Here is a 22690-nt window from a genome sequence, read left to right as displayed (position 1 = left end):
GGATATATTGCAAAATTTGCCTCTATTTTTATTCACGGTAATTTGTCATTTGATTCCTCCCAAAAATGTACATCTCGAGGTGCGTAGATTTGAATCTTAATGCGTCATTTTGGCACCTCACTTTTAAGCCACAAGATTAATTAGCTACTTTTTGGAATAATTTACAATGACGGGTTTAATGTTTTGGGAAAAATTTATGCTGACTTTTTTTTTGCAGAGTATTTGCAATGCAGTAAAATACAGTCAGTACACACAAATGTGTGGATTAAACAATCATTTTAATTTTTGTCTATAAATTGTCGTTTTTTTTTTAGAAAGGTTAGAAATTATAAATTTATTAAATCAGAAATATTTGATTTTTATACAAAGAGACATATAAAATTTTCTGATTACGTTTAATATTTTTTATGTCACTAATTCATTAATAATTTAGAGGAAACATCGTTTATTTTTTTATATTCAATGATATTACTTCGCATCGTATATTTATTTCTTAATTCGTTGTTTAATAATTTCCTTTTGAGTTCTTATAAAATAGAATTAGTAGAGCAACTCCAAGGACGTTTTTATATCATTTTTATTAAATTCTGAATGCATTTTCTATGAGAATTTAGTTTACATTTGCAGGCAAAAAATATTTGAATTATTTTCAAGTGCATAATTAACGATTATTAAATAACAAATAATAAAATTAAATAATAATAATTAATTAGTTTGTATACCACAATCGTGGCAAGTATTGTAATCGTCGGAAAAACCGACCCCCTCAGATCGGCCTCATACTTAGTATGAGCACGTTTTAGACATCCCACATTACGAAAATGGTGGTGGAAAATTTTTGATCCGGCCGGCCGGCCTGCCGACCTGCCGTTGGTCTTCATTTTGCCTTATAGCTCGAGAACGGTAAAAGATAGAGACTTCCGGTTTGAAGTATTCTATAGAAATGTGGGTGTAAATTTTCATTTTTGTGTAGTGCTCAGTGAGACGTTTTCATCGATAACTCATACTTGAGAATCGGTCAAACGGTTTAGCAAATATGGCTGCCTAAAGCAAAAAGTGTTTTTTCGATATAACTTGAGAACGGCTTGACCGATTTTGACCATATTGGTATAAAATGAAAGGTTTCAAGAAGCCCTACAGCTGTCTAGAACATTTCAAGTTCCAAAAATTGACGCAAGAGGCGCTAAAATCAAAAACAAAAACTCTGGGAAAGAGGACACCCGGATGCTGATGGGAATCCAATTACCTTGGCCACGGAGGGTACCATGCGGGGAAGATGCATAACTTGGGCACCGGAAATGCTGAACACGATGAAATCTCCTCTCAATGACCATATCCCATGGGATATGGTCATTGAGAGGAGAAAATTGGGCGCCGGAAGGACATTTTTGTATAAACAAAAAACTATTAGTTTAATTTACACTACCTCATTTTTTTATTTCAATAAAAAAAATTCGGGCTCTAAGGCCAATTTAAAAAATTAAGGTTCTTGAGGAACCCCATGTCCCTCTAATATGCCTCCTTCAGAAGGTCAATTTCTGAAATAAAAAAAATAATAAGAATTTTATTGACAAAATTAAATTATACAAAAACTTACCCTCCTCGCTTACACCTTCATCCCTCATTCTCTGAAGGTTCAGCGTCATTTTTTCCCTTATGGTGCGCAGCAAGTTGATATACACTTGCTTTTGCTCGAGGAATTCCTCGATCTCTGTGTTCAGGATGTTTATCTGTCTGAAAATCTGTCCAGCGTCCATCGTTCTTTTCCCTTCGAAGGTTGTCAGAAGAATGAATTTTGATTGTCTTGAGATGTCTCATAATGTGACACAAAAAGTGTACGTTATGTGACACCTCAATATAAACTCAAAATTCATTCGTTACAACCTTCGAAAAGCAAAACGTAACGATGGATTCTTCCCAAATTCGACCTTTTCCTGGAGAGGAAACAGGAGTACATCAACCTACTCCGAAACATTAAAGGAAAAATGTTGCGCAACCTGAAAAGGATGCGGAAGGAAGGAGTGATCGAGGATGGTAAGTTTTTTTTTCTTTATTTGTGATTTAGTTTTCTCACTAAAATTCTAATTATTATTTTTTTTTAATTTTAAAAATTCAACTACTCAAGGAATCGTATGACAGATATATTGGATTTTTGCATAATATCCTCTAATACAACACCAATCAAAGTAATACAACGCATAAACTGCCCTTCCACGTTGTGTTATACCAACTCTTATAACTGGACGCGTTATGATTGACTTTTCTCTGTAGTTTTCCTTAGCTTATACTTTTAATACATTTTTCTACTTCCATATCAGGTGATCTTCCCCTAATTGTCACATATTAAAATAACTTATTCTTTTTTTTTTAAACTTATGAAACAAACTGTAAACCATTGTTGGGAAAATCTTCACACAGAATTATATTCCGAAAATTGATTTACCTCGCTAGTCATGCAAATTCCAAAGAGACACCACAATTGTCATGCAGTTTCTGCTACGGATTCATCTTGCACGATAATTATCCCTATTCGTCACACGTCATCCTTGACGGTAATTCACACGGAGATCCCAACGCACCAGGAACCGCCGTGAAGAGGTCCCCACGCGGGAGGTGTGTGGGAAAAATTGATGGTAATCATCTAAATTGTATCTAATTGCGATACATTACATGAGTGAGAAAAAGGTATTTAAAAGACGCGCGATAGGCCGAAGGTCGGGCAACATCGCGTAAGAATGGATAATGCATAATTACACCGCAGAGTTCACATGTCTAGCGTAGTGCTGAAATGCGATAGTGGCGATTGAGGAAAAATCTGCGCGATTTAATGTGGAGTCTGTTGTCGCGTGCCAGACATAGTGCGCAGAGGGACTTGGAATTGAAAAATAAATCTATTCTCACGTGTTATTTCTTTAAATGCAGGCGATTTGACTCGTAAAAATCTCTCTCTCTCCCCATATGAATTATTCATTTTCGTTACATTTCGGGGGAGGTATATGGCTTTTGTCTCTCCTAACCATTCACCTGATCTTTTAGCAGCATTCTCAGTGCTGTACCTGCGTGGCGTTAGAGCACTTCTTTGAGAGAAAAAAAACGCAACAGAGTTTTCCTGAATTTTAAGCAAGAGAGAGGAAGAAAAACGAAACCTTTAGAAGCTACATAGCTGTTGATTGAGTTATTCAATCGGGGTGACGTGAAAAATTATTCTTCATTCAGAAGGTGTCCAAATTTTTTTCTTTCAATTAATCTACCTGTTTATCGTGATCAATTCTCTCGATCTTATCTCCCACTGTTCACCGGGTGGAAAAAAGTGTGCGCGTCTCAAGAAAAACTTATTTATTTCTATGCGAAATTGTTGGTCAAAAATTGCGTGCCTCTGGCTCATTTAGGTCTCGCATCTTCCATTCTCCTTCACTGGAAGATCCCCCATTTTTTCTACATACATATACATTCGCAAATGTATATTCCAGTGGAAGGCACCAAGCGTATAGAATAGCAAATTGCAACTAACGTCACCGATCGCGACTTTGTGAATAAATTCGCTTATTTTAAACCTAAACTGCTTGTATTGTGGAAATGAAGAAAAAAATCACCAGCACAAGCATGGGCACAGACGCATGAGAATGGGGGAGAGACTCACTGAAACCCAAAATCTCTGCTTAGAGCTTCAGAGCCGAAAGATCCTCACCACCAACTTCTCGTCCACTATATAAACGTGATCACTTGGTGATCTTCTCACATTGTTTGGTGATCGCTCGTCGTATTCGCATCTCTCATCGCATAATTCTTCCCTCACATTTTACTGTCGTGACTCGAGTGGTGTTTTTTTGTGACTCTTGGCCAGTGTGTTGTGAAGTGTGCTAACCTGCTAAGGATACCCCATATACATCTTATTTGGATTATTCTTCGTGTGTCCGCAGGAAACGGAATTTATTTAAAAGTAAGAAGTCGTCCTGTTGTGATTTACCTACAACATATCCTTAAAGGATTTTTTTTGTCTGTGCTGTGTGATTATACAATTCTTTTAAAAAAAGGATGCAAAATACAAAAATCTTCCTTGAAGAGTTATATAAGAATAAGAAATTCCCGAGGTGGAAAAAAATCACCAAGAGTTGCGGTTAAAAAAAAACTTATAGAGTTTGCTAAAAAAGTGCGAGTCCATATAACATCTCTATAACCATTGTTATTGTTATCTCAAGTTAAAGACTTTTAATATAACTGAATTAGTAAAGAAAAAAAGAAGCTGAGTATGGCGCACGGTTGGGGAAAAAATTGAAGTGGCGCGAAATTGGTATTAGCAACAATATAAATGAGATTTTGAGTGTTCAAACCGTGAATACTTTTGCAATTGGTCGTGGCGAAAAAAAGGTGATCCTCACGCGAAGAAAAAGAGACACTAATATTTATTTTACTACGAACATTGTCTAAAGTGTTGGTAATTTGCATCTGAAATAAGCCATAATTGACACGCAGCGTGAGATGCAAGAATGATTGAGAGAAACAATTTTGGCGTCAGCCACGGAGACACACTGCCGAGGAAAAATAATGGCATTCAACTGCTGATGACCATTAAATAATATTAATATTGAATTACATTTTGAGGAGAGGAAAAAAGTGTGCATGAATCTCCCGCCAACATTTACACACCCAATGCGATTATTTCAAACATTTGATGGGGCAGACGAAGAAATTGCGGATAAATTCGAAATGGTCAATGGGTCTGGTTTTTTCCGCACTGTGAAGAAATTAAAATTTTCACTTTCATTCACATGGGGTCAAGTTAGAGTAAATTACTCATACACAATCCATTGAGTAACAGCCCCAGATCGGGTGTTGCCGTGTTGCGGTTTATGTCGTTGTTTACATGTCTCGTGCTATCTTGCACTTCTCATCGGAAGGGAGACTAATAAATTACCTATAAGCTCCATTCGAAGGTGCTTCGTCACCAAAAATTACAGTTACTCTCTTCTTATGCTCTCTATATACATATGTATGTATATAATTTCGATATTGGTTTAGATTGAAATCATTAAACCAGGAAACTTTAAAAGCTCATTTTGAAGCTGATTTCGTGACTATGCAAATTCCTAATTAATTTCTGCATATTAGCGTAATGAGGATGAAATTTGAGTTAAACTACCTCATGATGGAAGAATCAATCTATCAATAGGCTGCGAGTTTTCATGAAATTTTAAGCTTTTGTGGCTACATATTATTGTGGGGAATGGAATTTTTTTTAATTTGATAAAACCTTTATAAATTTTAAAAATTTTATTATTCTGATTAGAATCTAATTCTTCATGGTTATTTAAGCTTTTAAAATTAATTCGCTAAAAAATTAATGAAAAAATAAAAATGCGGAATTCGATTATCGTTCTGATTTTTGTTGGAAAAAGTTCGAAGGATGATTTCGAAAATTTTAGATGATTTTGAATTCCAAAGAAGATCATGAAGACTTTAAAAAAATCAATTATAAAAAAAGTTTTTTTTTTCAATTTTAGATTAAAAATTTTTTCTCATAATTCCAAAATTTTAATCTAATAATTAGATAAGATTTTTTTAAACTTTACATAGTACGAACGCAAAGTTTAAACCTTTCAATCTGTATTATGCATAAAACTTAATTTTCACATTCTGGTTCAGTTTCTTTTTCAAATTTTATGAAATTTCGGAGTTGTGAAAGCTTTTAATATATATAACCTGAAAGCTTTTCTTTAATAACTTTCAATATCTTGTTTTTAATTTAAAAAACATATAATACGAGCAGTTTTTGGCACAAAAAAATGAACCATCTGTTAGGTAAACCGTGAGACCTTGTCTGAAAGTTTTCCTGCCATACTTGAACTTGTAGTTTTTAAGTTGCTTCTGGTACTTTTATGGAAGTGTGTAAAAACAATTTTATAGGCATGATTAACTACATTTTTTACGAAGCAGTTTATTACTAATTGTTAATTACAGGTAGTAGTTTTCCCTGTGAAAGAAAATCCTGAAAAAAACAATTAATTGAAATCTTATCGTTAATGATCTCATCATTTTCTTGCAAATGGAAATCCAAGCGAGAATTAAAATTTTAGTTGAAGTTTTGCATATTTGTGATTTTGAAACATTATAATTTTATGAGAGGGTGGACAAACGCTGATTTTACAAAGAATTGCAGAAGACTTCTGTTGATTTTCGAAGATTTTTTAATACATTGTATGTGTCTGACAAGATTTCTGAGCCTGCAACTTTTTTTGAGCAACACGAGGTAATTCTGAAACGAGGGCCGATAAAGTAATTTTACAATCATGACTTAAAATAATAACTGTTTGTGTTTAAAATACCAAATAATGTGCAACAAAATCACCATAAATCAATAGTTTATGTCCTCAGCATTAACTTTTATCTCTTTTGAAGGGATCTCTTAAAGCAAAAAACCGTTAACTACCGGTAAAACCCTCATAATTACCCGTTTTATGCTAAAGCCTGAAAAATAAAAGTAATAAATCATTCGGAAAATCTATAAATGACACAGTGTTCACTGCAAAACCATTAAAATCGTCTTGTTCTTGAGAACATTGTCAACTTTTTGTCTTAATTGCTGAGGAGACCTACTGAAGAAATAAATTATGTAACATAGGAAAAGTACACAGAAGCTCTTTCCTTACCAAGAAAGCAATTTAACTAAAAGGTGTCTTGTCGTAAATTTTTGTATGTTTAGCAATAAAATTTTGCTTGAAAGTAAAGAATAAATCACAATTTATATGTACAAGAAATTGTTTAAAATTGTGTGATGATTCAGGCTAATATTGAGATAATTAGTTTCTGCTTCTTTTCTCCTTCTTCTCAAAAGCTCTTGACTCACTATAAAGCTCGACTTCAAAAAAATCGTTCTTGGTAATGGAATTTCAACATTATCACTCAATTAAATCAATTCAATGGTGCTAAAAAATAAGCCTTAAAAGAATTTGAAAAAAAAAAATTTGTTGTCGTATTAACTTTCCAATTACGTTCCATAAAATCTTATCAATTCACGATCAAAATTTATGCTGCTGCGCGATTGCCCTTCTTGATGCAATAGCATTGGAATTTTTTCCAATATATCGTCCAATAAATCCACAATGTGGTGATGAAAGGATGAGACAAAACTATAACGCTAATTTGCATCAATAAAATCTCACGTAACTCTTGGTTGATTTTTTTCCATATATAATTACCCAGATGATCACAGGTGATCTTCTCATGACGAAAAAAAAACGATCGGCGATGAAGTTTGGGTGAATGAATGAATGAAAAAAAGTCGGTTGACTAATGTCATTTTGATTTGATTCCACAGATGCATCCGTCTTTCGCGGCCTTGGCTGGCCTGCTAATATTAAGCTGTTCCCTTGTGATTAGAGCTGATGACGTAATTACGCGAATAAATGGTCTCCACGATGGTGCAGACATTAGACCCGATCAGCCCGACGATTCACCATTCTGGTGGATGAACAGTCGATCACCCTTCAAGCGTGAGAGTGCCGGATGTGCCAATGGGTGTGCTCCAACCACCAATGAACTCACCCTGTCTGCCAATCCTTTCCTCAGTGGCAGAATTGGGGCACCAGCGGGCTTTGCTGTTAATCCAATCTTCCCGGGAAGTCCTTCTGGATCCCACAATGGCTACCTCCCACCCAAAGCTCAGCCACCGCCAACTGTGCCCTGCCTTGGACAGGGACAAGTGTGTGTTGTGCGTCATGCGTGTGCTAGTGGATATATTCTTGCTGGTGATGTTGCTGGACTTGCTCGTAGTCAGGTGAGGAATTTTTTAATAAAAATTATAAAATAAAATAGGCACATGTTGCGTTGGTTGTTTGTTTACTTCTGTTGAAGGTTTAAATTTTTATTAAATCACTTTGTATCCGAAATTTGACCCTATATTGAGAAGATTCAATTTACGAACATTTACGGAATAAAATTCACAAAGCTCTTTATTAAAATCCCCCCAAAAGAATTAATATATTCACAATTTTAGGTGGCAGAGATTAATTTAAATTATTAATTCTACAAGTCGATAAAAATTAAAGAATATTTAAATTTAGACATGATGATTAGAATTCCTAATAAGACATGTTTCAATGTTAAAAACATTGTTTTGCGCACACTGACCCAAGAAAGAAATCTTTTCACAGAATTCGCTCATTATAAAATCATTCAATCAACCCTAGAGGACTTAACCAAACCACAAGGAAAAACCCCTTTGATTCGGAAAAGATTTATTCTGCACGTCTGTGAATTTTTGTGGCATCAGGTCACAATTTCCATAATTCGGTGTGTTACCACACAGTGGACCATCTTGAATTTTGAATGCCAATGAAGAGGCATTTGAATTGAAAATTTTGCTCGGTAGATCATCGTTGAGATTTTTTTCTCACTTTTCGCGTCTTTTTTTGGGCTGTGATGTCATGGCCACATATCTTCCAAAAATTGTTGATCACTTTCATTATCACGCAGCACATTTTTTTTTACCTTTAATGTGTGTACATAAATGATGGATGAAGTTGTGAGAAAAAATATTTGAGATAATAAGGAAATATAAGCAATTTTAAATTACATTTTCGTGTGATCGCGATATTTTTCGCGTAGTTATGAGCATTTTTTTCGGTTTCTGCGTGTATGCGATCACCGGTGATCACCGATGATGTCTAATATGAATTTTTAATGAAGTTTTTGGGGGAATTTTTGTCATATTTTACTCAATCCATTTCTTTGCGACTCATCTTTGCTTAATATTCCACAATCTACCACACACGGCGTGTGTTTGTGGTAATTAATTAGAAGATCCACGTGCGGAGACAAAGAACAATTAAGATTCGAGGTAAATTTCTTAGATTGTGTTATGGCATATTTAAATCTTCCCACTGAACCATTTTCTGCTTAATTTAAATAAGACAAATAAGACAATTTGAATGCAAAGGGGAGACGGATCTTTGGGTTCTTTTTCCTTGGATGAGATGGTTTGTTGATCATGTGAGATCACACTGATCGATACATGCGCAATGTGGTGCGTAACACAATTGCAAGGAAGTCTACCGACGCGGTGCGTCTTCCATTGAACTCCTTCGCAAAAATCTTGGTTTATTCGAAAATTTCTTTTGTGGAAAAAGCAACAATAACATAAGTACCGATTGTTTCATCGATTGCAAATTCCAGTGGTGTTACCTAATTGAATAAGAAATCTCTCGTGTGTTGCCCATAAATATCTTGCATATGGTTTTGTAATATTATAATTAGGATCTAGACCTTGGATGTAAATGTGTTGTAGGAGAGAAAATTCATTGTTTTTTTTTTCGTTGTTGTTGTATTTGTTCCAACAAAGAGAAGGAAAATACTTTGCAGTTTTTCCCGCCGATTTATAATTCTTTTAGCAGATCAATAGGGGGAGTTTAACCATGCAATTTACCAGCATTTTTGTTAAATTATCGTTTTGGAAAAACGTTTAAAATTTTCCTTTTACAAAAATCTTCTTTTTTTTTCAAAGTTTCAATAAAGAGAAGTTATTTTTTCTTGTTCTAATGCTATGAATTTCCTTCCAAATTTTCTCTCGCCTAATATATTACCCCAGTTGACAGTATAAAGATTAAAAAATAAATAAATAAATATATTGGCGCAAGTTCATTGAGCTTTGCAAAAACATAAGATGATGAATTGTCGAAAGGAGCCTCCGTGAGGGAGAGAAGAAAAAAAAGCATTAAACCGCAAATAAAAATGCAAGAAAAGAGAGATAAAATGATAAATTGTGACTGGGATGCGATCGCAAAATGAAAACTCGCCAACGCGTCATAATACTGGCTATTTTATGCAACTCTTGCAGTTTTTGTCCGTGATTATGTAATCTCGTCGAATCTACCTCAATATGGCTGAGTCTTTTTTCAACCATTTAATTATTTGGTGGTGAGGAAATTTCAATTAAGTTTCTTCCCCCTGATGTTTTTTTACTGCGTCAGAGCGCTTTTTTCCTCGTCTTACCAACTTGCACCTCGCGCACCAAAAAATGATTCGCGCGCAGCATCGTGCACTGATAAAAACCTCATTTAAATTGACATTCAACCAGATCGCGATCTTATGTAAGGTCCCGCATTGGGTGAAATTGCCATACAGTTAATGTTTTCGCGCATTATTTTTTTATCGAACACACAGCCGATGGGGTTCCTGTCTTGGCATTGAAATCTTTCGTTGAAAAAGCAATTTTGTGCAATTTAGAAAATTTCCCCGCCCTTTATTCATGATGTTGTTTCTTTTTATTCTTGTTTATTCTCAATGAAGGAGTGCAACATTGAAACTGAAGTATGCTGCACAATTCGTGTGCCAACAACCACAACACCACGTCCCACAACAACACGACTTCCGCCACCACCACCAACAATTCCGTGCTTGGAGAAGAATTACTTCTGTGTGGCTCCACATGCCTGTCGCAATGGTGTCATCGTCTCGCAGATGAATCAACTCCAACCGGTGAGTACTTTTGCCCTGATTTTTCCCACAGAAGCCACATTCTTTCGCAATAATTTCCACGAAGCTTTTCCCTTGGAGTGCTTCACGAATTCTCAGCATTGGCATTTGAAGTTGTATACACAATGTATAGCACTACATGCTATGTGTTTAGCTTAATGTTGTTTTTTTCCATCATCATCCATATCTTTTTCAACTTGACTCGATTGGGTAAAAAGACACCACACCAAGGCCTAGGTCAGAGGAGTGCTGAAAAGCTCTTTTCAAGCAAAACACAATTTTTGCCAGACACCTCTATTAATGCCACCAAACGCCTGAATGATGATGGGAGTAAATTTAACACTCTTTTGATGTTTGTGCAGAAATTATTGTCATGCACCACCCGTGAAAATGCGTTAGAAGGCGAAGATCGATGATGTCACGCTACGATTTTATTGCTCAATCATCGTACATTTTTTCAGTGGAGCTAAATGGAAGATTTAAGCAAAATCACACCAGCGAAATAACAAAGCTCCTGCGCGGTAAATAAATGGCACATTCTTTTCTCCTATGTTGCATAATTTTGCAAAAAGGAACCTTTTTTCGGTGCTATAAAATCATACAAAACATTGCATATTGAATGGGGGATTCAATAAACTTTCGTGGAATTATCGATGCAATAAAAGTTTGCACTCCGAAAAAATAATAGCTGAGGAATTCAATTTATGATGCGGTTCCATTTTATTATGAAATCGAAAAAATCATTTTTTAGCCTGGCTTCAAGAAGATTGTGCAAAATAATCGAAACGTAGTTTTAAAATTCATTTGTTTTCTGGAAAAGTTCTGAGAGAATTTTCGAAACTAAAAGTCTGAAGAAGCATCGAGCGTCGCTATATAGGGTAAAATTAGAGCTTTCTCATTTTTTCTCGATTTAAATTGCTTCTGAATATGAACTGACACATTTTAGGTTTTTTTTTTAAATGTTCCAAATTTATTTTCAAAATTGTAAATTTAATTCTTAATGAAAATTCTTGAAATTTCGCACAAGAAGCTCAAAAACTCTTAATTTAAAGTAACTGAATAAATTTTTTCGTGTGTATGGTCAAAGTGTGGAATATAGGACTTTTTTCACACTCAATAAAATTATACAGCTGAATTGATTTACATAGCATCTCTTTGATCATCAACACACTTTCTCTGCGTACGATTGACTACTAAAAATCCTATTAAATTTTTGCAATGCGAGAAAGGACACAATGGGCAAAAAGAGCCAAGTTATTGATTTTTCAACAATCCCCATCGCGCGCGGTTTCCAAATGATCATTATTGCATAATAATGAAAAGTGATCATCACACTCACTCAATGACGATTGCGGGGTAGCCTTTTGTTCAATGGCATTAGATAAAGAAATGCGATACATTTAATGATCAGTTCGTGGTATTGATTGAATAATTTGACTGAGAAAGGCCTTTGTGTGGCGCCTGGATAAAAGAGATCGATGAGAAATGCGAATGCCATTTATTCCTGTCTCGAGAGCCATTCATTACATCCGAAAATGAAATGACATGCTGAAAGCTTAGAAATGGGGAAGAAGATCAAAGAAGACGCAAAAGAGATCTTTTGGATGGAGCCAAAAAGTAATCATATTTGAAGCATTTCTTGTGCAATAATCGCGTTGTGAACTCTCGCGGAGTTCAACAGCTGGCAAAAGTAAGTTGTGTATAGATGTATGTAGATATAACAATAACAAATTGACGGATAAAAGCTGCTGCACAATAAAAATCTCCGAGACAAACTAATAAAGCATAAATGTCAATGCTTTTAATTTCCTCTCAATGCAAATACTTGGCAATTTTCAAAAGCATTCCTATCGCGATATTCTCATGGCGCCGCCAAGAAAATGTTATTTTTTTAAGTATCTTTGGGTGCTTATTGGACAGCTGAAATGACGCGAAGAAAAAATCCTAGTTGGTGATTGCAAAGAAACAAGCTGCTTTACGCGTAGACAGGCTTCATGCCGATCCAGACAGCGAAATTGTGAAAGAAGTGGATGTTATTGGAAATTTCATTTATTATGAATTCTCATGTATAAAATTTTATTATATTGCACCAGACTTTAAATATGTGCATTCACCGAAACAAGTCAATGTTCAACATAATATTGAATTTTCACTGACCTCATCATTGACAAGGAATGAGATTTTGTTTTGTATACAGATGCGATGAGATATAAAGAATTTTATTGCGTAGTTCCATCTATTGCCATTACATCAAACAAGGAAAATTAATTTCTGCTCATCAATCTTGGGCATAAGATTGTGGTGTGAGAGAGACATACCAATGTGTCACCGACATTACTTTTGCTTGTGCAACAATCCATCCCGCCTTTTAGTGGTATAGCCTTAGTTATAAATGCAACGTAAATGACAAATTTGTTTATTTTATAATCATTAAAAGCCACAATTATATGTTTTAAATGTCGCATAAATTTCTCACCCGCACTCTATGGCGGGGACTTTACTTATTTTCCAAATGCAAAATTGCGCGCGTGAAGAAAAAAACGCGATCTGTACACAAATTCATGGCTTATTGACAAACGCAATTCATCTTTTTGGCCACCAAGCAACACACAAACAATCTCCCCACGCGGCTTTTCACACTCTCTTCAGGTAATAATGTATAAGATTGCATTTGCCATGTGCAACCGCCAAGCGGACGATCGTACGTAATTTATTGTCGCATAATTCACAACGAAAAACCCGACGAGACCATGATGCTACCGCCCGCAAGAAAATTCTTCCATTCATTTGGAAAATTGTTTAAATAAACAGAGAATATGTTGGCGCACATAAATATAGTTAGTTGCGGAGTCGCGAGCTTTTATATTATTACTAAACAGACAACTCCATAAAATATCAATTAAGAAACTTTTAACTTTAACCACTCTGACATGTATCATCCCGATCTTTGCGAAGATAATTTCATAATTTGCAAAGTTTTCCAACATTACAGCTACACATCAATAAAATAGGACATGTCAATAGATCAATGGAGATTTTCCGAAGGTCGTGGGTTATTTAAATCCAATTTCACGGCATTTAATCTGATCATTGTATGGCGCGAATACTACATCGCGCCATAGGGGGCAAAGACAGAACCTTAACCGAAATTTAAGATGTTTTTATCTCTCATCAAACAATAGTGAACTTTAAGAGAAAAATTTGAAGATCATGAACACGTGGGGAACATCAGAGTGTAAACACCTTGTCTGGCTATATTTGGAAACATGAGATGCTGCGAGAAGATTTTCTTTTAATGTTTCATTAATTGCCATGAAAAGTTTCTTTGAATTTCTTTTCTTTTGAATTGAATTCTATTTAATTAATTCAACAAAAGAATGCCAATTTAATATTCTAAAAGCAAGTTCTGCTGAAAAATTTATCATTTGTTCTACAGAGAAGAACGTCTTACATAAGGTGTTATGTTTGTGAGGTAAATATTTGAATATCGTCTAAAAAAAGATCTCACAGCGAGACAAGCTGGGAACTTGGCAACTCATTAACAGTGAGGTTTCATATAAATGAACAATTTTCACATTCTGATGATTCTTTTAATGAAAAATGATTTTTTTTTATTAAAAAATCTTCTTTTCTTTTGAAAATTGGAAAATATTTTTTTTATGGAATGAATACTGTCAATTATATGTCAGCATTCCCCTGAATATTTTTCAACATTTCTGAAATAATAATTCACGAAACAAATGAGATTTTCACATTTTAACGAAACGAATCAATTTATATGTGAGAGATTCTCAAGCCACATTTGGTGCGAGATTCTCAAGTATGATTTCTCTTGTGGAAAATGGCGATTCCATTAGCAATCATAACAATCGTAACCTTTTAGTTAACACCTTAATTGTGTGCAAATGAAGTACAATAAAATTGAGTAATGATTCGCCGACAAAAAGTCGGCATTTCCATGGAACATAATCCCTACATTCTCCTAATTGCAATGCAATTTTTACCTGCAAATCAATCAACGCTTGTATGTATATTTCTCAATATATTGAGCATAGAATTAAGCATAAATGTCACACAATTGCTACAATGCTCAAACAAAACATGATCACTTTTGAAGCACATAACGATCTCAATTCATTCTTCTTCGTTGAGGGGCATTGATGATTCTTCGTGTGCTTTTATTGGCAACACATGGAGACTTTTTGTCACCCGACTTGCAGCACGTTTTGCGAAAATTACTTCCTAATTGCTGTTCTTGATATACGATGGAAATGAAGAATTGCTAGAAAAAAAGCTTATTTATTGACTATTAATTAAGTAGGAAGTTTTATATCTCTTTTTTAGCATCCAAAGCATCTAAATTTCAAGAAAAAATTAATGATGTCAAAATATGGGCAAAAAAAAACTCCATGAATGAGTGACAAATATCCTACCTTGAGATTTAAAATGCTTTTTTTACGATCGAGCGGAATCCTCATTTTTATATCACAAAATTGCGTCAATATCCGCATATATTCGCTTTTTTATTATTATTTATTTAACTTTAATTTCAAATTAATTCAAATTAGTGCTAATTCGACGTGAAAAATATCGTGATGGCACAAGCTCTACACACGCAAATTGTTCTATCATATACATATAACATTCCATTGATCATGCTGTGATTTCCCCGGAATGTTTTTGAGTGTTTTACAGCATCGCAAGATCAATTAGATGTCAATTGCTAATTAATTTTCAAGAGTGTCTCAGTATGTGCTAATTAAGGTGGAATATCGCGCGAGTTCTGATCCAATCCATATGACCAAAGGAGATCGTTGTAGTTCCACTCAATGCCAACATATTACACATTTATTTTCCACTGACGATCATCACGAAATGTAATTTCTTATTCACGATCAAGTAGCCCCAAAGACGATCGTAATCAGTATGTGGTGTCTAATATGTGAATGAATGCCCTTTTCATCATTTTATAACATCCCCATAAGGGGCAGCATCATAAACAACGCACTCCATTGGATATTTATGCCCATCATTTGGTGTTAAAACACGTGAAAAAATGAAAAGGTTAATAAATTTTCATAAGTGAGATGAAGTTTTGCAATTTTGCCGCAATCTTTACTTGGAAATTGATCTGCCAGTGTCAATGGTATGGCTCTTCTTTTTGCTGATGTGATACTGACCTACGAACCCGGATCTGGATTTTATAATATTTGCACTACGTTTCTTCTCACTCTTTTTTTTTTCACGAAAAAATTCACATAATCCAATACATCTGCTCAGATTTATAAATACATGTCTCTGTTTGCATTTACTATTTGCATTCTCTTCTTCACTGCTGCTCTTTCCCAAAAGCTTCGTTTGTCATTTGTCAAGCGACTTTTTTTTCCAACTGAAAGACATTTTTTTCCTCACTGTTACCGAGCGATGATTGAGTCTTTAGGAAGATATTTTTAATTTAAAACCAATCAGTTTTAGAAGATTTTCATGCAATCAATGGGAAATAGAAAGCATTGTGAAAATTATTGGAACATTTTTTTTATAATTTGTACATGATTTTTTGTAATTGAGTTAGTTATTCGAACTACTAAAAATCACTGGAAACCGATAGAGCCTACAATCTAATGTCTGTACCAGACTTTAAAACAAGGGGTGTTTTTCTAACTGAAAATATTCCGATTATTTGGATGATTCCCCAAAGAAATCAAAATATTCAGAGACGAACATTTCTTTTTTTAGTCTTAAATCGATAGAGACTGAGGAGTAAAAGCCTAAAAAGTAGGTATACTAAATTCTAGTCGAAGATGTGAAATTAAATTTTAGCACTTTATAGGCTTAAATTTAGTACATTTTCCTATTATATCCAGAAGTATACTTTTTCAGCTGGATTATTTTTGGATAAAATTTAGTACTTTTATTTATTAATGTTAGAATTTTTTCAACTTTAATTTACAATTACTTCGGCTAGATTTTAGTATTTTTTGAAAATTCAATCTTAAGAAGTAAATTCAATAATTAAAAGTACTAAATTATAATCGAAAACATACTAAATTCTAGCCTAAAATATAGTGAATTCTTACTGTAAAAGTTCTAAATTCAATAGGAAAAAGTATTAGTTTTAAGCCGAAAAAGTACTAAATTTAAGGCGAATATGTACTAATAATTCTAAAAAGTACTAAAAAAAAGTAAATTCTATCTGAGAAAGTAGTAAATTCAAGCTGAAGAAGTACTAAATTCTAGCTGGAAATGAAAATATTCAGATCTTCGGAAATATTGTTAGATTATTCGCCAAATTAGTCAAAATATTCGGCATATATCCCTTGTTTCAAAATTTAATTTACAAATATTTGCAAACTATTTTTTTCCTCTTGATATTTTGTGGCTTATGAAAAGTTTTAATAAATGATCAAGAAAGTTTCTCGTTCCTATAATCTTCGACACTGTCATCAATTTTTTTGTTAGTTATTCATAGAATAGCTATTTTTGTTGAAAATATTGCGAAATTTATTTTTTGATTTTATAGAAATCAAATGGTTATTTATCATCTTTGTCATTGACATTATCCCAAACATTTTTCGAGGAGGAAGATCAAAGTGAATGAGCTTCTCAAGAGTCGTGTGATCTTTCAAACTCTATGCATTTTTGCATGAAGAGAAAAAAAAGTCTTTTCATCGACAGGGGAAGAAGCTGAATTATCTGTACATACATATACCTTTTGTCTCACAGGCAGAGAGACGCGACTTTTGTCAGGTTGCGTAATCCATTTAATAATTGATTAGATCCACTTGAAAATCGCACATTCTTCACACACTCAGGTAGCTGTTGGTTTATTTGCATAGACATTTTCGATATGTGTTTTTTCCGCCCTCTTCAGGTAAACCAAATATTTTCGTATTTGATCACAAGTGATCATCACTGCCGCATTTTTCGCAAAATTTAGTCTCAACCACATCTCATTGTTTTTCCCCATGGTATTCATTCTCTATAATAGCCGATGGATGATTATGTGAAATTAATGGAAGTACTTGAGGGAGATTTTTTCTTCCATCGTTACCAATGAATTGATGAAGATCTTTCACTGAAGATCGCAGATTAGTTGATCTTGAAGCGATCTTCATGGTGATTTCTTTCAACACCTGGACACTTCTTTTTTTTTACCTACATTGTTTTGTTTCTCTTTTTGTAGGAAACTTGCTAAAAAATTCTTCTTATGACTAAGCACAAAATTAGGAATTGAAAAGATAGTGCTTCGTGCATTGTGAAGTGAAGGTGTTGGTGGATGCATTCTGCACGCGATTATAAATGTTCGCACGCTTAAAGAGATGGTGTGCAAATGATTGCACAATACTTGAATAATTCCAAATTTGCCACAGGAATCTTCGACTTGTTTTCCATCAGTGTCATTAAGGCTGCAACCATTAATTTTGCCATGGCTAAGATGAGTTGCAAATGATGCCAAATGCGGGCCATTGGCTTCATTAAAACACCTCAATGTATCTATGCTATACCTTCCGTTTAGCACTCCCCATAAAGGTTATCAATTTGCAAATACTGTGGCAGTTTATTGGCCACTCCAAATTGACTTGTGTCCATTAGAAAAGATGTAGTGGGATGATGTGTTTAGAGATAGTGAAGCACTCAATGGAGCTCTCTGTCCTCTCTGTTGGACATTTTATTGAAAGTTGTTCACAAGTTGATTGCTTGAGTTGATTTACTTAAAATAATTAATGTTTTTTGTTGGTCATCATTGCAGGTTCGTGAATGCTACCAACCTGATGTATGCTGCCGATTTGCACAGGAGCCAAGTGAGACGGTCACAAGGCCATCCGTTACACTGCCACCCTTCCCCAAGTTGCCAAATGAGATTTCCGACTCAACTGTGCTCACTGATGATGGCTACGTGATTAAGGTACCGGAGAATCAGTACCTGCCCCAGAGGGAACCATCCCCAGATTCGCAGAACCCTATTGTGATCCCATATCCAACAACCACGGGACGTCCAGTTCCAAGCCCAACAACCCCAGCTTACATTCCTCCACCACCATCAACCCCAAGGCCATACGTGCCACCACCACAGCCATCAACACCAAGGCCCTATGTGCCACCAGTTGCTGTTAGCACAACACAGAGACCCATCGTGATCCCATCCAGCACCCCTGCATACCTTCCTCCATACAAGGGTGACCAGTACATCCCTCCAATTGACAGAGAGGGTGAACCATCCAACCCACAATCCAACAACATCCTCCCACCAACAACCAGACAACCCTTCAGGCCACCACCACAGCGTGGTGAGAATCAACTGGCTGAACCCATTGTCCCAAGTGCCTGCCCAGCTGCCATGAACTGCACAGAATACCAATATTGCGACACAAAGGGTGTCATCTCCACCACCCCTGTCATCCTCACGAAAGATCAGGAACTCTTCCGTGTTCCCCTGACGGACTGTGTGGACCGCAAGAGGGGCTTCCAGGGCAAATGCTGCCGTGATCCCAACTACGTCGACCCATGGCCCGTAGGTCAGCTTGGACAGTACAATCCCCAAATTCTCAATGCCGCCTTCGACGATGGCTCATACCGGCCCGAGAAGTATCGCACCCAGCAGACAGTCAATACAGTGATCCGCGGCCAGAGTCAACTCAGCCGTCCCATTGCGTCTGGGGCATCCAATATCAATCGCCAGGTGCTCACGACACAGCAGACACAGCAGATCAGCAATAATGTCTACGTCGACAAAGTTGCAGTCGGAGCGGGTGTTTGCGGCACGAGGCACCTGGTGAGTTTGCGCGCGCATCATCTCGTGCACCAAAGTCACGATCGCGCCGTCAACTTTCTCACTTATTTGACTTTTTCTCTTCTTGTAAATCTACACAGAATACACAGCCACGTGGCGCTGGACCCCTGGATACTGGCTTCGGTGAATTCCCATGGCAAGCAATGGTTCTCCTGGAGACAAATCGTTCCCTCCTCTGTGGCGGTGCCATCATTGAACGCGATGTTGTTGTGACTGCGGCCCATTGTGTCTCTGGGTGAGTTTTTTTCTTCACAAAAAAAATCTCTAAACTAACAATCAGCCCTTGTACAAATATTAATTCAGTATGGTTTAATAAGTGAGACTTGTGAGGAGCTCTTTGGAGATAATTTGTGCGCAATGTTGGTTAAATTATGTCTCATTCAATATTTATTAGTTTGTACAAAATGTTTTGCTAAATGATTCTATAATTTTTGCTTAACTACATGTGAAAGGTACTAATTTGAAGCATAACCAACATAACTATCCGGAAAGAGTTATTACGCACATTTAATTAAAATAATGTTGGAGATTTAATACATTTTTTAGGTTTCGGTAATTTTTTAATTTGTTTAAAAAAAAAGTATTTCCCTAATTTTTATTAAAAAACATTTTTTTTTCAAATATTTTCCGTTAGCCTAGATAGCATTCCTAGCTTCCTTTCTAATCAAAATAATAATTTTTCCAGACTGCAACCACGCACCGTGATGATCAAGGCTGGTGAATGGCGTCTTGGTGTAGATGAGGAGCCCAAAACATTCCAAATTGTCCGCGTAAAGGCCATCACATTCCATCCTGCCTACAACCCCACGAATCTCAATTCAGACGTTGCTCTCTTGCATCTGGAGGAGAAATTGCGCTACGACACTCACATCGGACCAATTTGCATCGATGATGAGTACGTGACAAGTGCCTCCACTACGGACTGCGTCACAACCGGATGGGGCAAGGAAGTCCTTAGAAGTAAGTCTTTCTTTACTACAAAAGTCCTTTTACAAGAACTCTCTTCTAATTTGATTTTTTTAACCAATCCTGTGTTGCAGTTAACATCCAGAATGCTCTGATGCACTCAGTTGGTGTACAAGTTCTGCCCGATAGTGACTGCCAGGCAGCCCTCTCGGGATACGGATTCAGCTCTCAGACAAGCGTCTGTGCACGCCCACGAGCTGATTCATGCGAAACAGACGTTGGTAGTGCCCTGGCGTGCTCCAACGGCAAAGGAAGCTACGCCCTTCGTGGTATCTATTCCACAGAAACCGACTGTGCTAGCTCAAATCAGATCGTCACATTCGCCCGCGTGGATACTCAGTGGCTGCGACAGGCCCTGAGCTCTCCACAGCCCCAACCAACTCAGACTGTCCAAACCATCCACTACGACTCACAACCAAATAATCCTCAACAAGTGATAACGCAGGGTCCAGCGTACTTGCCACCACATCGAAAGTAAAATTTCAACACAAAAAAGAATAATTAATTGAAATTTTCCATCCACTCTCTTCCCTGTCTCCTTACCCCCTTCTTTTATTATTTTTTTTTAATTTTAAGGAGTCTAAGTTTAGAGTGTTTGTTTTAGGTACTACGCCGCAACCCTCTCTGTCTCAATTTAGACCATAAATACACCAACAACACGAAAGAAACAAATCGAAAGAAAACACTTTTACACGCTTAAACACAAAAAAAAGAATCCAAGAAAATACTCAAAAAAATATATAAGCTCAATACTCTCTTCTATGGAGATTTTGTATCAACATTGATTTTAAGTTGCTTTAAAATCTTTGGAAGAAAATGCAAAAAAAAAACTTTGGATGACACTCCTTGAACTTCTTTCAATTTTAGAACAAATTGCAATGCGAAGAAGTTTTGAGGATTTATGGTGAAAAAAAAATGAAAAGTATTTCCTAAATTTCAAAAATGTTTTTTTTTAGCAATAAGGACTTATTATTTAAATTCTTCTTAAATACTATTTAAAGTAATAAAATAAAGATAAATAAATACTATAAATTGCATTTTAATTACGTGGAAATTTTGATGTCTGAGGTGAAAAGTTTTAAATTCCCTCAAGACTGTGAATTAGCAAATTCTAAAAGTACTTTTCAGATTTTATATTTTCTTTTAAGGTGTCCATTGGTTCTTAAATGGTTAACCTTCTCTGCAGCAAAATTCTCGATATAAAGCATGGAAGTTTCAAGAATTATTTAGTTGAGTTTAGTTATGTCTGGAATTGACTTTAAAAACTAATTCATCAAAAATAGCAAAGAAATCTCCTGCAGCATAATTTTATGCGAAAAATTTGTAAAATTTTCATAACAATCTGATAAAATAATTCTCTTATTATTTTGAACAATTTTCCTTAGAGCGCATAAAAATAAAACATTTGTAAGCCTCTAAAAGCTGCGCAGGTAAAGCTTAAAAGCTTTCTTTTAATTCAAACTTCCCGCCAAAACATGATCAAAACAGTTGGAAAGCTTTCGAAGTAAATACATTCAAACAACATAATACATATACATAGACGTAGGGGAGACCGGGGTAAAAATAGTCATTTTCGAATTTTCAAATGCCAATTTCTCCCAAAATATAAATCGGAAAAATCGGAAAAAATTAGGGTGCAAAGCCCTACCAACCTATAATTTTTGACAGTAATTTGGAGGTTATCCGATCAGTACTTTAGGAGTTAAAAATGAAAATAGATTTTTGGTCCATTTCCCAAACTTTTGCGTATTGAGAAAAACGAGTTTTCCGAAGTTTTCCTTCAGCAATTTTCCAATCTGATAATTTTTCTCACTAGCTGGGTTACTACAGAAAACGTTGCCAAGGTGTATTCTTCAATAACTTTTAATGATTTTTCTCTACAATTTTTTGAATCAAAACATACCCCTTGGGGTAGATCTAGTCATCCCATGTAAATCATATGGGAGATCGAAATTTTTGGCATATTTTCTATTCATTTGTTGCAAAATGGCGTGTTTGAGAAAATCGCAAAATTCTCTGTTTTAGTGCGTATAAAAGTGAAATTCCTTGTCGCGGATCAAGAGGTGAGAAGTTTAGCTATCAACTACTATCAATCTCTCAGGTGGAAAATCCTTGGAAATGTCGGAAAATTCGACCGACTTTATTTAGCCAACTGGTGACTATATTTACCCGCCGCGTTTAAAAAAAGTCAGAAGCGGAAGGGTTTGGGAAAAGCTCGAAAACTCATATTTCCCGTGGAGATAGAGAAAAGTGGTCTGAGACAAAGTTGTAGGCAAGAAAATTTCCTATAAGAATGACCTATCGAGGAAATTTTCTTGTCCTTGGGGAATCCTGCAGATAAGGATTTATGCAAATTGACTATTTTTACCCCGGTCTCCCCTATTGTATACCTACTCATAGATAAGCAAGAGATTATTGTTATTGTCACATCAATTTGGTCTCCGCATAAAAGTTTACGACATA

At 35.6% G+C, this 22690-nt stretch overlaps 1 protein-coding gene across 1 annotated transcript; it reads left to right on the top strand.

Moving 5' to 3' along the window:
- Positions 1 to 3735: 3735 nt before the first annotated feature.
- Positions 3736 to 21259, top strand: LOC129797465 (inactive serine protease scarface). Its single transcript, XM_055840070.1, has 7 exons — positions 3736 to 3940; positions 7316 to 7774; positions 10285 to 10473; positions 18221 to 19243; positions 19342 to 19496; positions 19947 to 20221; positions 20302 to 21259. The coding sequence occupies exons 2-7, from the start codon at positions 7316 to 7318 to the stop codon at positions 20703 to 20705; spliced, it is 2505 nt and encodes an 834-aa protein (XP_055696045.1). The 5' UTR covers positions 3736 to 3940; the 3' UTR covers positions 20706 to 21259.
- The last annotated feature ends 1431 nt before the right edge of the window (positions 21260 to 22690 follow it).

The sequence above is a fragment of the Lutzomyia longipalpis genome, chromosome 1 (genome assembly GCF_024334085.1).
Source record: "Lutzomyia longipalpis isolate SR_M1_2022 chromosome 1, ASM2433408v1".
In the NCBI taxonomy this organism is placed as follows: domain Eukaryota; kingdom Metazoa; phylum Arthropoda; class Insecta; order Diptera; family Psychodidae; genus Lutzomyia; species Lutzomyia longipalpis.
This window is presented reverse-complemented; position numbering and strand designations above follow the sequence as displayed.

What these genes read in the sequence shown, in the direction of transcription:
- LOC129797465 (XM_055840070.1), top strand. Translation starts at nt 7,316, where the DNA reads ATGCATCCGTCTTTCGCGGCCTTGGCTGGCCTGCTAATATTAAGCTGT. An exon ending in AGATGAATCAACTCCAACCG is followed by an intron (nt 10,474 to 18,220) that starts GTGAGTACTTTT and finishes TCATCATTGCAG; the next exon opens with GTTCGTGAATGCTACCAACC. An exon ending in GGGCAAGGAAGTCCTTAGAA is followed by an intron (nt 20,222 to 20,301) that starts GTAAGTCTTTCT and finishes CCTGTGTTGCAG; the next exon opens with TTAACATCCAGAATGCTCTG.